At 36.3% G+C, this 17,862-nt stretch overlaps 2 protein-coding genes across 4 annotated transcripts in view; one reads left to right on the plus strand and one right to left on the minus strand.

The window, feature by feature from the left end:
- LOC140804834 (probable serine/threonine-protein kinase SIS8) overlaps positions 1-2,796 on the plus strand; it is a 42,712-nt gene extending 39,916 nt beyond the window's left edge. For all 3 annotated transcript variants that reach the window (XM_073160984.1, XM_073160983.1, XM_073160985.1), the window contains 6 exons: positions 775-898; positions 1,000-1,019; positions 1,107-1,263; positions 1,811-2,099; positions 2,189-2,261; positions 2,340-2,796. In XM_073160984.1, the coding sequence (XP_073017085.1) occupies positions 775-898; positions 1,000-1,019; positions 1,107-1,263; positions 1,811-2,099; positions 2,189-2,261; positions 2,340-2,422 (746 nt within the window). In that variant the 3' untranslated portion in view covers positions 2,423-2,796. The remainder of the gene's footprint in view (positions 1-774; positions 899-999; positions 1,020-1,106; positions 1,264-1,810; positions 2,100-2,188; positions 2,262-2,339) is intronic.
- A 130-nt stretch (positions 2,797-2,926) lies between these two features.
- On the minus strand, positions 2,927-4,679 carry LOC140804836 (peroxisome biogenesis protein 7-like). The gene is made up of 2 exons (XM_073160986.1): positions 4,034-4,679; positions 2,927-3,604 (listed from the first exon to the last, which is right to left on the minus strand). Exons 1-2 carry the CDS (start codon positions 4,569-4,571, stop codon positions 3,198-3,200), a joined length of 945 nt encoding a protein of 314 aa, XP_073017087.1. The 5' UTR covers positions 4,572-4,679; the 3' UTR covers positions 2,927-3,197.
- Between the last annotated feature and the right edge of the window lie 13,183 nt (positions 4,680-17,862).

Raw genomic sequence — 17,862 nt, forward strand, 5'->3', positions numbered from 1 at the left:
TTACTTCATGTCATATGCTCTCTGAAGATACCTAGCCCACAATACAAATTATATACAGGCTAAGTAAGGTTAATTCAGTTTTCATATTTGGATTAACATTTTTTTCTACCTTACTACGTTTCAACTTTCCATTTACTATGGTATCGTGATTTCTGGAAGTGCCCAATTATAGTAATCAGGAGACTTAATGTGTTCTATTGAAGCTGGAAAGGCAGCCAAGCCATACATTTTGGTCTCTGTTTTATCGTCAAATTGCCCAATTCTTGGAATTGCTTTTCATTAGATTCTACCCGAGTTCCATTCAAACTTGGAATTTCTTCACCAGAATAACTATACTTTGCTTCAAATATTTTGTTTATGGCATCCAAATGGCATTATATATACATTGATATTGTTATTCATATTTTGTTGCAACCTACTTTTACTCTGCCCCATCTCTCATACTGAATCAATCTTGTGATTCTGCGTATAGTCCTTAGAAGTTTGTGAAAGATTTAGGTAGGCCAAACAAATTATTACAATGCTTTTGTTGCGTCGGGAGGCCAATTTGTTTTTAATTTTGTGTTTTCTTTTGTTTAGCTTTTGAAGTTTCTGTTTCTTAAACATTCCGTTTATCTTTTTTCCTATATTTATCAATAAACTTTACCTTACCAAAGATTTTGCTTCCAGTCTTCAAATGTACCTGTTACTAGTAGTTAATATTGGTAAACATATTTTCATGTTATTTACCTCTCCATCCAAGTTGAACACCCTTTTTTCTATGTGGTATCATAGGATTTTTCGGGGAAGTTTTCAGAGGCACCTGGAATGGTTTAGAGGTAGCGATTAAAGTGTTTCTTGAACAAGATCTAACTGATGAGATTGTTGAAGATTTTTGTAACGAGGTATCTATCTTGAGGTAATGCATGGTGATTTTTAATGTTTTTGGTTTTTCTTTTTTTCCCGAAAAAGTTAAGTTACATCCTTTTGATTATCTAACCAATCATTTTCCTTGTTCAGCCGAATTCGCCACCCAAATGGTAATCTTGCTACCTAAACCATTTTAAAAAATGTATTCTTGTTTCAGTTTCTCTGTTTAGCCAATGAACACATACTTTCTCATACAGTGATACTATTCCTTGGTGCTTGCACGAAGCCTCCTCGCTTGTCCCTGGTTACTGAATACATGGAAATGGGATCATTGTATTTTCTGATGCATTCTAGTGGACTGAAAAAGAAACTTAGCTGGCAGAGGAGATTTAAAATGCTGTGTGATATATGCAGGTGCATTTGCTCATCTCTTCCTTTATACTTTTCCACTTGTTTGATAAGATATGGCACATAGGAAAACTGTGTTTCTGTCGCCAAAATAAAGGAACAGAGCATAGTTGATGGAGTCTAAGTCGTATTCCAATGTATCTGTTCTGTTTGGGGTGATCGAAAATGTTTAGAGTTTAGATCTTATTTTGATTCAGTGAGGATCGAACCATAGAGTATAGATTGTGAAAATTTCATTATCATCTGTAATAGATGAAGGCTTCTGAATTGAATTAGAATTTGTGAATACATTATGTTGACACACATTAAAGACGGCCGATGTAAAATAGATTTCTTTCCAATACTGAATATTCGGTTTCAAAAATGAGAAGAATGAATTTTCATTTTATTACATGTAAAATGTATTATTCTAGATCTAATGTTAAACATGGTGAAGAATATATTGTACTAGGCATGACAAAGGAGATCTGATGTTATATAGCTTAATAGCTATCTATTGTTTTAACTTAGTTCATCATTTGATACTTGGTTTTGGTTTCACTTGATTATCTAGGGGCTTGATGCACATACATCGGATGAAAATAGCACACCGTGATCTGAAAAGTGCAAATTGTCTTGTGAATAAGCATTGGGCGGTTAAGATATGTGATTTTGGGCTTTCTCGGAGACTTAATACCAGACCAATGAAGGATTCTTCTTCTGCTGGAACTCCGGAATGGATGGCACCAGAACTTATCCGCAATGAACCCTTCACGGAGCAATGTGACATATTTAGTCTTGGGGTCCTAATATGGGAACTCTGCACGCTAAAGAAACCGTGGGAAGGCATACCATCAATCCAAGTAAGTCTTACATGATGTTTCCATCAACATTTGCATCTCGACATATAAAAATAAATCATCCAACTGTGTTTATGATTTGCATGGAGCAGGTAGTATATGCTGTTGCCAATGATGGACAGAGGCTTGAAATTCCAGAAGGTCCACTGAGCACTCTAATTGCAGGTCCGTTTATAGATTAAGTTTTAGGTTGACTTCTCTTTTTCATTCCAGTGAAAGTTCACAGTGGATTTTTTTCATTAGATTGCTGGTCTGAACCAGATAAACGGCCATCTTGTCAGGAGATTCTCTCACGGCTGCATGATTGTGAAAGGTTGTTAGTTTAATGTGATCCTTTTCGTTGCTGCAAATGCATTGCTCGAGTGTACCGTGAATGATGGAGATTTCGCAAGCTAGAATAGAAATGTTTTCATTGAAGAATCACTCTATACAGCTATGGCAATAGATATTAGTCTTCGAAGATTAAATGATGCTGAAGTTTTTCTCCACTTGACTTGCGTGTGCTGTCTGCTTAGGTTGGTACCAAGTTGGTATCAAATCTATTAGACATATTGTACTCTCATTAAAGTTCCCCAATTTTCAGAATTGGAGAACATCGACGTACAAATATTAAAGTTTCAAGAGCCATTCCGGAATCGAACTGTGAAAAAAGGAATGTTTATGCCACAAAGCATGAAGTATTCATGATTACGTCACACGCACGTACGAGCTACTCTAAACCTTTTTTTCCCAAATATCTTTTTTTTTTATCTCACTTTCTTTGCGAGACATTCAAAGAAAGTTGATAATCCATGTTTTGATCGTTCCCCAAACAAGATAACAGAGAAAACGAACACGAAGTGCCAGCTCAACTTTATTAATACGTTCATCTCTCTTTGGGAAAGTATTATAAAGAACCTGAATTACATTCTCTCTGTCGAGGCACAATTTCGAACTTGTAAGCCACAATTTTTATCTCATTTTAAATACCAATGATTTCGCATGACCAACACAAGGGATGACACCCGCTCTCCTACTTTCCAATATGAAATCACCCCTTCTTCTGGATATATCACTATATAAAAACCAAGAATAGCAATAACAAATCAATAGCCATCGTTTTCACGATGCTCTGGGATCTGTTCCATGTTGCCAGACATAAACGAGCTCGTCCCACCCGGTGCTGGCCAGAAGCCCTTCGACAAGCACGCTCATATCGACACCAACGGCAAACTCTGTATGGTGATCATGGCTCCCGATAAGAGCATCCTCAACCATATAATCCCACAAACATATTGTCATATCATACGAGCATGATGCTATCAAACTTCCTCTGTGTGGTGAAAACTTCACCTTCCTCACTGCATAACCGTGCCCATTAAGCACAGCCACGGGTACTCGGTAATTCCTAACATCCCACACTTTTATTGATTTATCCACCGAGGCAGTGGCGATTATGCAGTCGTCATACTTGTTCCAATCACAGGACAGGATTTCAAATTCATGCGCAGGAAGAATCATGGTAGAACCTGGAAAAAAAAAAAAGAAAAAGAACCATACTAGTCAAGTTTTGACAAAACAAAATCTGCCTGTGATCACGAGTAGCAAAATAATCTGTACTAACATGGGACATCAACTTATTTACTAAAGATGAACTCTTTTCAAGTTAAACTTAATTCTTTATCATTATCAGGGATGGAGCAACGAAGAGAATGCCAAGATTTTAAATTTACTGCATAAATTAACATAATTTCGCACAGAACATACTAGTTCAATCGCCTTTTCCCCAAAAACATTTATAAATTAAATTTGATGTCCAGTTTTTTTTCCCCTGAAAAGGTAATATTTACCCCAAAACACAGTTATTTTTCCGTTGCACCAATATGATAAGGGACTGGGTATGGGGTGGGTGATGAGATGTATAATGAAAGATCCATACTTTGAATAGAAGCCATTACCTGGCTCTCGAACATCCCAAATGCGAGCCGTACAATCCCCGGAAGCGGAAGCGAAGACATCGGCATGCCTAGGATTCCAAGCAACGGAGTACACACAATAAGCGTGCTCCTTGAAAGTCCTCACGCTCGCCGGCCTATCCACGGTCCACAGCTTCACCGTGTCATCCCATGAAGCGCTCAAAAACGAGTCTTTACGAACGGTGTTGAAATCCACGCCGTGACACTCGCGCGCGTGCTCGTGGAGCGAGCGAATAGGGTTCGCAGTTGGCGGCAAGGACAAGTCATAAATCTTGAGGCTCCCGTCGGCGATCGCTGCGACGATGACGGAGTCGTGGGATTCAGACCAGCAGATGTCGTAGACGCCATCGGAAGTGTCGAACGCGATACGTTCTGTAATGATAGGTCCGAGTTGGAGGATATGGAGGCGGCCGTTGCCTAAGATGCCGAAATTTTGGGATGTGGCGACGGCGAGCTGGTTCTCGTAGAAAGGGCTGAATTTGACGGAGTATCCGTTGAAAGGGGTCTTGAAGACCGGCATGACGCCGCCGGAGATTTGGTGGGAGTGGCGGCGGCGGCTTGGTTTATCTTGAAGTCAATCAGTTCGCAGTAATGAAAACAATTTCTCTACATTTCCTTTCATACAATTTCCTACTGGGAAAAATAACAAAATCAATTTGAAGTTTTTCATTGCCATGTTATATAAAAGAAAAAAAAAAAAAAAAAAAAAAAGAGTTAAGCATTCATAACATCAATTTGATAAATCTCGAGTTATAATACAAAAAATCATGACGGAATATTTCCATCTAGCCAAAAGTAAATTGGAAGAGCTATTGAATGCTCTAAGAGCAAGAAAGTGTGCCACGATATTGACCGAACGATACATATGTTTGATCGACACAAAATGATTGACTAGGAACATAGAATACACCAACAGGGCCAATGTCCAAATCTGGGTTGAGAACTATACAAACCGCCTCCTTGGAATCAGAATAAATACAAACAGAAGAAACACACACATGTAGACAAAAATCCATACCACAACGAATAGTCAGAATTTCAGCTGCAATGACACTATAGGGATTATAGATGATAAGTGCATGGGCACCTTTAGTTACTCACCGTGAATCTCTAATTATCGCTCCAACATTGAATTTATTAAGCCTGGTATCGAACCCCGCATCAACATCTAGTCGAAATAAGTTAGGGCTGGGCGGATTCCATAAATGATCTGCTGAGATTTGTGAAGTACATATTGAGATACCACACTTTAATATAGAGTAGCAAACCGAATCTAGAAATACATAAACCCAATCTACTCTAACTTTTCATGATCTTACCATCGGCATCGTGCTTTCGAATACAAGTTTCACGCCAAATCGCCCAACAAAGGATCCCAAACAATTCGAATTCCTCCTGATTAAATTCTTTGACACATATAAAGTACACTCAAGAATTGAAGTATCACGATGTTAAATGAAAATCATTCTCTTTTTTATTTTATTTTGATGTTGACTCATTCTAATATCATAGAAAAAGTGCATATTTCTAAATAGGTTGGCACAAAAATAATATATCTGACTAGAGTAATTAGAGATGAAGACAAGGCGGAGCGGTTTTGTCATCCTCATTCCCGTCCTCAAATTTCATCTTCATACTCATACTCACCTCAATCCCACTTTTTCGAGTTCGATGAATCTTTGAACTCGAATCTGCGGGGATTAAATCTTCATATCGATTAACATCCTCGTTTCAAAAATATTAATGAGGTAAGATGAGGGCAGGTTCCAGGATTTTTTCGAACCAAAATTTATAATTATCTATTATTATTAGTGATAATATTAATACTAATATCACTAGTAATATTATTTTTTAATAATATTATTTTTTTATAAAAAATAATATTATTATATTATTATTTTATTATTAATATTATTTTTGGGGTGAGTTCCAGGATGAGGATAATAATTATATATCCAACCCGAGCTGTTTGATAAATTTTAAAAAATCTTTGAACCCGAAAAAATCAGATATCCACGTCTTCGTTTCAGGTTTTCTCCACGAGGCCCGAACCCGTGAGCAAAGTTGTCAACCTTAAGAACAATTTTATTATTTTCCTCTTATATTCTCAAATGTTTTTTTTCATTAGTTTTAAGGACCAAAAATGTTAAAATTCAAATGTAGATTGTTTTGAATTAGGTCCATATAACTTATGATCCGTGAAGCAACTGTGCCCGGGCTTTGGCTAAATCATGAGATTGTGCAGTTTGGTTTTTGTGATAATTATCGGGTTTTTATTAAAAATAATTTAAATTTTAAATTTTTTTTCAAAAATACTTTTAAAAAAAAATATGTTTCAAAACTACCTCAATCCGCTGATGAGAAGAGCAGACGCTACCACAAAGCGCGGACGCTGCTCCACGTAGGAGCGTCCGCGCTTGTCATCAGCGGACGCTCCAACGTGGAGCGCGGAGCGTCCGCGCTCACCAAGCACGGACGCTGTATTATATATATTTTTTTTTACAATTTTATCGATTTTTCTACACCAATCGTTTCGTCTTGACCCATTCTTATGTCTTTATTATGTACGAACGAACATATTGTACGAATGATTCCTGAACAATTCACGTGAAAGTTGAGAAAACAAGACTCTGAAAATTTCACGTGAAGACCAATAATAGAGAAACGAGTCCTATATAATTGAAAAATTTTCGATTGAATCAGTTAACAATTCTCATAAATTTTCCCTCACTTCTCTTTGAATTTTTCTCCAATCTCAGTGAAAAATGTCTAACATCGACGTACTCTTATATTTTGGTGGTCATGTAGTTAGCAATAATGAATCGATTGAATATAGCATTCCATTTGTTAGACCGATACGAGTATCACGATCCATTAATTTGATGGATTTAGTTGAAGTTGTGCATAAAATGTTAGCAATCGATCCAGCGAATTTTGTTTTGAAGATGTCAACCAAGTATTCATTCATGGAGAGAGCATCTTGGCATGAAATTCAAGTCAATCTCGTTGATGACGATGTTTTACAGTTTATAATGCAATGTGACAATATGCATGTTTTTCATCTGTACGTGGAAGCAAATTCAATTGAGAATCATGTTGTATTTGATGATCCTGAATCGTACGTTCCACATGCATCCGATTCAGGTTTTTGTAACCAACCCGGTACGTCTACATATGGTGGTTTCCAGGAGCAAGAATCTTATGTTCCACAGGTTACTGAAGGACTCGGTAATATAAGATTCGATGATGTAAGTGGGTCTTGGGATCAATTTATAAATGTCTCGTCGGAACAAAATAATGTTCCATATTGGCCGAATCCAACATTACATACGAGTGCTCGTTGTCCGGATGAGGCCAATAATGATTATATTTGGAGGACTGATTCTGAACCCGATATATCATGCAGCGAGTCTGAAGAAGACGATGCGAATGTTGATGATTAAGTGAATATTTTTACGAATCCTGATGAGGGGACATCATCTCGACAACCACCACGTGACACATTGCAGAGGCAGACCGTACCATTTCTGTCAAACACTTCTGAAATACCATCATTTTTCAATAATTTTTTTGGGGAAGAGCATCCTGATTCTGTCGATGTTCCTTGTGGAGAGCAATCAAGCTATTACAATCCGGATAGAGGTGAATTACGCGTCAACATGTTATTTAAAGATAAGAATGATCTTATTGCATCTGTGAAGGATTATTCTGTCAGAGTTGTCAGGCGTGAGTACCGTGTCGAGGATAGCACACTCAATTTGTTGAAGTTACGTTGTAAAAATAATTCTTCTACGGTCATTTGTCGATGGGGACTGCGCGCTTCATTGAAGGCCAAGACAGGTTATTGGAAAATAACAAAATATGGCGGGCCTCACACATGTATATCTACGTCTGTTGGTATAGACCATAAGAACTTGAGCAGTGAGATGGTGGCACATACGCTATTGGGAGTTGTTCGTTGTGATCCTTCGTACGAGATTAAGTACATCATTGAAAATGTGAAAGATAAATATGGTTATCAAATCTCGTACCTGAAGGCATGGCGAAGTTTGAAACGTGCTATGGAAATTGCTTATGGTACATGGGAGAGCTCGGTTCAATTACTTCCGAAATATATGTGTACTTTGTCCAAATACAATCCGGGAACAGTTGTGGAGTGGAAGCATCTCAGAGCCAACAATGAAATGAGTAAGACACTGAACTATGTTTTCTGGGCATTTAGGCCGTGTGTTGATGGTTTCGGCATTGTCGGAAAATAATTAGTGTTGATGGTACACACTTGTATACCAAATACAAGCACAAAATGTTGATCGGTGTCACTCTGGATGCAAACAATCAGGTTCTACCGCTAGCATTTGCTGTTGTGGATTAAGAAACAACAGATTCTTGGAAATGGTTCCTGGAGAATCTCGGAAGACATGTTGTTCGTGGTGAAAATGGCGTGTGTCTTATTTCTGATAGACATAAGGGAATCGTGCGCGCAACTGCAGATCTACCATATTTTCAACCTCCACACGGTGTGCATCGGTTTTGTTTGAGACATGTGTGTTCAAACTTCAACGCTAAATTTAAAGACGTGCATCTGAAAGATTTATGCTGGGCGGCAGGCACACAGAATAAAATTTGTAAGTTTGAATCAATCATGGAGGCAATCAAACAAAAAAACATTTTGGCGCACCGATATTTGGCTGGAATTGAGAAAGAAAAATGGAGTTTGGCACATGATGGTGGTTGGCGTCGTGGGGTGATGACAACCAATATGTCGGAGTGTTTAAATAGTGTGTTGAAGGGTGCTCGTAGACTTCCTATATCTGCCATAGTACACTTGACACTTCAGAGGTGCGTACAATATTTTATTGAACGTGTGACTAGAGGTGCTCGAATGGTTCAGGAAAATCAGATGTGGTCAGATTATGCATTCCGGAAGTATGACAAGTGGGCGAGAAAATCTAGTGAACATCGTGTTGCCAAATATGATATACGTGATCAAAATGCTTCTGTTGCAACTGTAGGAAGGCCAAGTCGTGGCCAACATATGCATGTGGTGAAGTTAGCAACGAGTGATTGTTCGTGTGGTAAATGGACGATTTTTGGCATACCATGTTCTCATGCTATTTGTACCGCGAAGTAGCACTCGTTGGATACCACGACACTAGTGAGACCATGGTATAACATATCTGAGTACCTAGCGACTTACGAAGGCAGATTTCAACCTCTTGCAGATGAGCGTTACTGGGATCCTCCACCTTTCGAGTTGCTACACAATCCTGTTAGACGTGAAAGAAGAAGAGTTGGTAGGGATAGAACAACTCGATTGCGAAATGAGATGGACACAAGTGTTTCTTTCCAGCGCACAGCTCGCGCTCGTGCGGTAACTTGTTACCGCACGAGCTCAGGGGGCTCTGGAAATTTTCCAGAGCCCCTCGCGCCCGAGCGGTAAAATTTCCAGAGCCCCCCGAGCTCGTGCGGTAACAAGTTACCGCTCGGGCGCGTTACGTGCGCTTGGAACAGCTCGCGCTCGAGCGGTAACTAGTTACCGCTCGAGCGCGAGCATTTCTGCCTCCACACATCAATGCCCCTTTCTCTTTCCCTTTCCTTTATATTTCCTCCACTCCTTTCTCTATCTCTTTATCTCATATCCAAATCTCTCTCAATTCTCTCTCAATTCTCTTCCCTCCACCCTTTTTCCTTATCTCCTTACCAAAATTCCTACAACTCTCCAAATATCACTCAATTATCCTCATCTAATTATCAAACAATGGCTCCCAAGAAGGTGAAAGGTAATCTCGGGTCTTCTTCTTCGTTTGATAGAACTCGATTTGTTAGTGATGCGGCGCAGGCTCGGTATGAACATGCCAAAATCAATAGAAACCCGATTATCGAGCGGGGATTTCGTAGACAAAGGGAGGATCGATACGTTGGGCCTCTTGTGGATTTGGATAGGTGCAGCTGGGAAAAATTTGGAGCTCAACCGAGAGCGGCGGTGGTCTCGATCGTGCGAGAATTTTACGCAAATGCGGGTGAGAGGACGGATGCAAAGATTTTGTTCGGGGTAAACTTGTGTCATTTGATTCTGATATAATCAATGTTTTTTTAGAAACGCCCGAGGTCGACGATTCCGCCTTCCAGACTTTGGTTGCTAACCCTGATTATACTGTGATAATCGACACCCTGTGTCATCCAGGGGCGATCTGGAAACCAGTAGAGGGATCACCGAGTTGTTTTGATGAAAAATATCCGAAGGCCGATAATGCTCTTTGGTATTTGTTTTTGGCAAGGAGAATGATGCCGGTGTCACACAAAAGTGAAGTTCAAAAAGAGCGAGCCGTGGTGCTATATGCTATATCTCAGGGTTACCCAATCAATGTGGGAAAGCTTATCAATTCTCAAATTTTGATAAGCGTTAATAATAGACATATCGGTCTTTTCTTTCCATGTCTCATATCAGAGTTGTGTGCGATGGCAGGCGTTGTGTTCCGTGATGATGAAGAGTGGCTGCAACCAATGAAGCCCATTTGTATCCAGGACTGGCAGCGTAAGTATGCTAAACGATGTTTAGAATTCAAGACGGATGAGGGCGATACAGGTGGATCGAGCACCGCCGTCCCGCGTCGCCAACAACCCCACAGACGGTCCCTAAACGAGAAAGTAGATGAAACTCTTGCCTTCATGGCACACCAGGAACGAGTTAACTTGAACCACAATGAACATATATCATATTTGGAGTCCATGATGCATACAATGATGGCCCATAGAGGTGTTGACCCAATGACCATTCCTCCACCTCCGCCGTTCATTTCTCCGTTCAATTTTCAGTATGACTATCAGCCACAGGGGAATGCATCGGGAGTGCCACCACCAGATAATGACGAGGATGAATGAGGTATGTGATCTTAACGCATATCAACAGGTTCAAAAGAAGAACAACAAAGTCGAGGATATGGAAGTCAATTATGTTTTTTCATCTTATTTTTCGATTGTGTATCTTCTTCATTTCAGGTGTGTAAGATGTAAAAGAAATTGGAACGTGTTTGTTTATATTTTTTATTTCAGTTTTGTTTACTTGTGTTTTGTTTCCTGCACTTATATTAATCTGATACTGATGAAATTAAAAAATTTACAATCAGGTAAATAACACTATACTTATGAAATCATAAAATTCACACAGTGCAACAACGCAAACTGTACAACAATTGAAATTTTATAGTCACAATTAATTAGCAGAATCATTGTCATAATTAAAATGATACAAATGGCTCCCTGTTCCACAGTCAGGTGGATTGCGTCTTCTCGTCCCTCTACGCAATCCTATATTTTCAGGAATTCCTTCATTTGAATAATCTGGATAAGTGATAGGGGATATAACATTCCTCTGCGGTCGAGTATCATTCACAACATGCTGATGTCCGACGTTAAGCAAATTCGTGAAACTTTGTGTGTTCGACCAATAAGGAGTCTGAAAATCTGTCTGACCAAACGGACGAAAGTCACCATACCCTGAATCACCGAAAAAATCATGCTGAGTATTAGAGGTTCCTGCAATATTCATTTCAGCTGACGTAAAAATCGTAGAGCCTCCTGCAAACCCACTTGGTTGCCCAACCATGTCAACGCTCCCTCCAAATGAAGACTGATGCGAAAACGGAGAAGGCGTACTAAAATTTTGTTGAACATTAAATTCTCCAACAAAAGTATTGTACGGTTGTGGTTGAAAACCAACGGCAGTAACTGCAGGTGAGATCGTGCGCACAGTTATTCGATTGTACCATTCAAAGTAATCTTCATCAGTTTGCGTCGTTCGCCCGTATCGCACCCCTTTACAAACATGTCTCAGCCTATTATTCCACAACTCAATTGAATTCCTATGATAATCTCTCCAGTTGGTGTTGCGATGTCCTATTCTCGTGATATTATGCATATCGTCATTGTCGACGGCAGACCCTGGAATTGATTGTCGCCTTCGAAATTGTCGCATTACCCGATTAGGACGATGCATCTCCACAATGTCAAAGCAAATAAGAGGACAAACACATCGCCATATTTTGTTGTCGTATGAATCAATAATGGTCTTCACATCTATGTCATTTTTCTTGTATACGCTCCAATTAAACTGCAAAAAAATTATTAAAATTGAATATTAATTTCATCAACAAAAACTAAATAGTTTTCGGCTAATCACTATTACGTATTAAAATTTTATAATACCTCATTATTATTCATACGATCTAGCGAATCCCTTATAATTCTTACAGAATGTGTTGGCGAATGTGTGTAACTAAACTCATACATCCACCTACAGTTACAAAAAAAAATTATATATCAAGAAAATATACAAGATAAATATGATATTTACAAAAATAATTTTTACATATTACCGTGCACCATATGGAGAAACTGGAATTAAAGCATCCGGATCAACGGGAGGTACAACTAATGTTAACCCATCTCGATCGGGATTAACACATTTAATCCTGCTCCATGCCCAAATCTGCGTGTAATAATAAAAAAAAAAATTAACAAATTTAAACAAAATATCGTGTTAAATAATCACATCACATTAATGATACCTGCAGGATATATAAAGGTCCAGCCATTGTAGACTTCTCTACACGTGTCGCGTTGCACAACTCACGATATAGAAATGCTAAAACTGCACTACCCCAACTATAAGACTTCACGTTATCAAGATCTCGTAACAGTTGCAAAAAAATTAGTCTAGCTGACCCTCCTTGATAATCAGGGAACATTATTCCTCCAATAATCATTAACGCAACACAACGAGTAAATTTCACAACATCTACCTCTGAAGTTTCATCATTGACAGGGTTAAATATACAATGATCATGTAGTGCTGTCATAGACAGATGACCACCTTTCAAATATTTTGATGCTGGCAAAAATCCCAACATATCCAAACATATGTGTTGTCATTCCTCAACTTTATGCGATACGTCTACTCCGGTTACTGCTTCACCATCAATTGTCAGTCTCCAAATTATTGAAACATCTTGTAATGTAACTGTTGCTTCACCACATGTAAAGTGAAACGTGTGTGTCTCACGTCTCCAACGTTCAACAAGCGCAGTAATCAAATGATTATCAATAACTTGCGAGCCACATTCTAAAACTCCATAAAAACTCATATGATTTAACTATGACAATACACGCCTGTGTAAGTAATTATCGGTATATAACTTCCAAATCAAATTGTCTGACCTTTTCACTTTGACAATATCATCAACGGTTAATGAAGATACGCTTGATGAAATATGGGTCGCCTGTAAATATAGGACACTAAGATCTTCTGGATTTCTATTATCTGCCATTTTTGAAAAATGTTGTAGATCTTCTCAACTTCTTCAAAAAATATTGTGCGTAGGAAATGAAATGATAAACGAGAGCACGACAGAGGAAGATAAATGAAGGAAAAAAGAGGATGAGGAAGAAGATAAGAATCGACACTCATAATGCTTGGACCAATCAATAAGGGCCACTTGGCATGAGAGAAGAGGGGACGCTCCACGTAGGAGCGTCCGCGCTTGGTAAGCGCGGACGCTGCTCCACGTTGGAGCGTCCGCGCATGACAAGCGCGGACGCTCCTACGTGGAGCAGTAAACGCGGACGCTCCTACACGTAGGCAGCGTCCGCTCTTCTCATCAGCGGATTGAGGTAGTTTTGAAACATATTTTTTTTTAAAAGTATTTTTGAAAAAAAATTTAAAATTTAAATTATTTTTAATAAAAACCCGATAATTATCCTTTTGAGTTATCACCAAACACAGTTTTAGAAGCTCTATTGAAAACTAGCTTTGATAGCAAATCTGGATATCTACATTCAATGACTATCATTAGTCCAAACACATAAGACTCATACTTGATCTCACGTAAAAATATTTTATAATGTAATCTCGAACATACGTGTATCTGTAATTGAAAATAAGTTTATGTTTGATTATATAGAAAGAATTAGGTTCGGTTTAGATTGAAAGATTTAGATTCAGTGGAGTACTTGAGGTGAGGATTTTAAGGCTTTGTATGGATGAGCACTTAAAAATATTTTGTTATTTATAAATAATAAAAAAAACTTAGATTGAATTTGGATAGATGAATTTTAGGTTATGAATATATTCATTTGTTGGCAAAATTCACTTGAAAATATGTTTCAAACTCCGACTAGTTATATTTTTAGTTATTGGGAGTGGATTTCAAATTCACTTGTTTATTGAGGCATTTCAAATTTCTCTTTCATATATAATCTCAAATACATGTCCTTTAGCCCAAAAAACAACCTTAAAGCATGTGTTTAGACAAGATTTTGTAAAAATTTTATAAAAATGTTTTAAAAAATATGTTCACGGCCAAGTATATTTTGTGAAGAATAATTGAAAAATGTTTTTTTTTATGTTTTTAGAACTTTTAAAATATTTATAATTGCAAAAATATTTTTATAAAATAGTTGTCCAAACATATTATTAAACTTTTTATAAAAAATTTGTAAACAAAATAATTTACAAGTACTCGTCCACCACAATCACCCAAAAATTAACCATCCGATATTTGAATTAATTGTTAAGTAAATTTTCCAAAACAAACTAATAGATACGTCATTATAGATTTGAAAACATTAGTGTTTGCACAAAAATTGTAGAGACAGAAGTGTCACTTACAGTTGCACCAAAGTGATCGAAAAACATAAACAAACTTCTGAAAACAGACGACAGTAAATCTTAAATTTGACCATTAGTTACTATCTCTTAGGTTGATAAGAATCCTAAAACATAGGAAAATGGTAGTGCAAATGACAAAACAAACTTCTAACATGATTTTGTATTTACAACAACCAGCAAGAATCTATAATACATAAAAATATAATAATATGGACGGAAAATGTTTGAAACTGGAATAAAAAGATGAAATGTTCTAGAATCTGAAATAAAATTAAAAATGAAAATACTTGAATTGAAAGCCTCAAATTTGCAGAGTTGTTGCTATAACATTTTTTAGTTTGATGCGTTGGTTGAGTTGTGTTCTTCAACTTGCCGATTACTTTATTTTCTTCAATATTCCTCGGAGTTTTCTCTCGTTCCCTCCAAATCTCCAACCTCGTTATTTAACCTATTCAAATTATTTTGAATAAATGATGGACCTTTTTTATTTAATTGTAAGTTGGACCATCTTCTTGATTTGGGCCAATTCAAAATAATTCGAGCTCAAACAATTAGCTTCTAATATATCAATTCAAACGCAACGTAATTATTTTGTATATGCTCGAACACTCAACGTATTTTCTGCGTATATGTGCAAATATAATTTCGAGGGGTGGAACTCGTCTCTTTTTCAATTTCTACTCGAGAAGAAACAATATCAAATATTCAACACTAAACAAGTATTTCTTAATCTAACCTTCATGCAAACATCCATTTGAATTTATTTATCAAGATTTATAGCGCAACAACTAAACAACCACTCGAACTAATTTCATATTCTCATTCCCACTACGCCATTTGTATGGATAGGTGGTGACAACCATATATAATAAATTTTCTTTTTGTTATTTCTCATTGCTGGTGATTGCAAATAGAGCAATCCAAGTCCCCTCAATAGCAATAATAACTTCTTAACAAGGAGAAGAGGAAGAAGAACATCAATCTTCTATCCATTCTATAATTGAATATTGAAGTCTCAAAGTATTTACGAGTTGGTGGAATGGGTGAGCGTTTGATCAATTGTCAGGAGTTCGATTTATCCTACTAATACCTTCTTATGTGAGCTTGTCGTTTGTCCAGAGTGGTTTATCTGACTAACGTGGTTTGCATGTTATTGTGTTATTCTGGGTTTATCCAATATGCACTGATGTATAACAACAGCAGGTTCTCACGTCATAATAAAACAATAATAATTGAATATTGAAAAAATAACTATATATTGAAACAATTTATCCTAACATCATAATTTTTAACAGATTTTCTTCATTTCATCTAACTAATATTATTCAATAAAAATATATCACAATTATGGATCGTGTATCAGATTCTCCGTCTGATTCGGAGGAAATTGTAATCCCTATTTACAATACTAAAAAATTTCTTTAAATCGATAATTAGTGTTCATTTATTGGATACTTTAAATATAATTTATACTCACTTAAAACATTGGATTTCCTTTGAATGTGGCTTCCAATTGGCCCCCTCTACATGGACATTCACATGTTGCCAGTAACATTCATGTCCTAACCATATTAATTTATGGGCCTCCCATTACGATTAGACACTTCCATAATTTTAAAAGGGCTTAATCCAAATCTCAATAATCTATCCACTTCTTGATATTATGACAAGTTATTTGTCTAATAGATCTATTGTCTCACGGATCGTATTTTTGAGACGGGTATCTTATTTAGGTCATCCATGAAAAAATATTACTTTTGTTGCTAAGAGTATTACTTTTTTTATTATGAAAATCAGTAGGGTTGACCTGTCTCACAGATAAAGATTCGTGAGACCGTCTCATAAGATACATACTCCATTTTGAAAGATAACTCAATTATTGTGGAGGAAATGAATCTCAAATCAAATACTCAAAAACAAGATCGACAAGAATTTTTTTGTGGATCAGTCGAGAATTGCATCTAATAATTAGTTTTATTTTTGGGCCATGAATTTCAAATCAACTTTTTAAATCTGCATTATTAATAAATACATGGGATGCCAAAAAATATTAATAATAATGATAATGATGATTAGACAATACATTGTCAAAAAGGAGGATGTAAAACGAATTTAGTGGAAGATAATGATGATTTTATCTGTAAATTTTCAATTTTTTAGAATATTAACATGACTTACATGGTCAAACAAAAAAATATTAATAATAAGAGTAGATCTCTTGTGAGACGATCTCACGAGTCTTTATCTGTGAGACGATCAACCCTACCAATATTCACAATAAAAAATAATACTTTTAACATAAAAAATAATATTTTTTCATTGATAACTCAAATAAGAGACTTGTCTCACAAAATACGACACGTGAGACCGTCTCACACAAATTTTTATCTAATAATAATGATGATGATTTTAATTAGGAGAATTTTATAAAATAAACCTAGTCAACGATTTTTTTAAAATGATCTCTTCAAATATATTTGAAATATAGTTATTTTCTTAAAAAAAAAGTTAATCGGATTTAAAAAAATAATATTTTTTAATAAATATCAACTATTACATTCAAAATATGATTAAAAAAAAAACTATTACGTAGAGAAGATAGCAAGCCCACGAGTGGCCCATTTTTGTCTCCCTTCACATGTAAGCCAATCCGAATTAAACGCTTTTTCTGTAGCACTTGTCTTCTCCCCCTCAGTCTTTTATTTAACAATAATTAAATTCAATGTTTTTTATTGGCTAAAAAAAATCATTTTTTATTACTTTTTTACATATAATAGATATTTGGTTGAATTTAGACTTCTATTTTATTAGAAAATTATGGTATTATTTAAATATATAATGTTCTATGTCAAGTAATAATATACTTAAATTTGATGTGATCTTATAAACGTGTAATCGGAGAGTTAAAAAGATGTTTATATAACACTGATTGATTCGTAAAATAAGATGATAAATTAAAAAATAAAGATATTGTATATATTTTTTAATTTTAATAATTATAAAATTTGAATCAAATATAAAACAATGCAAGTTTGTTAAATATTATCCTCTTACCAAGTGGCACCCCATGTATAATATACAAAAAAATTTATGAGATGATCTTACGAGTCAATTTTGTGAAATATATCTTTTATCTGAGTCACTC

This window comes from Primulina eburnea, chromosome 11 (genome assembly GCF_022965805.1).
Source record: "Primulina eburnea isolate SZY01 chromosome 11, ASM2296580v1, whole genome shotgun sequence".
NCBI lineage: Eukaryota > Viridiplantae > Streptophyta > Magnoliopsida > Lamiales > Gesneriaceae > Primulina > Primulina eburnea.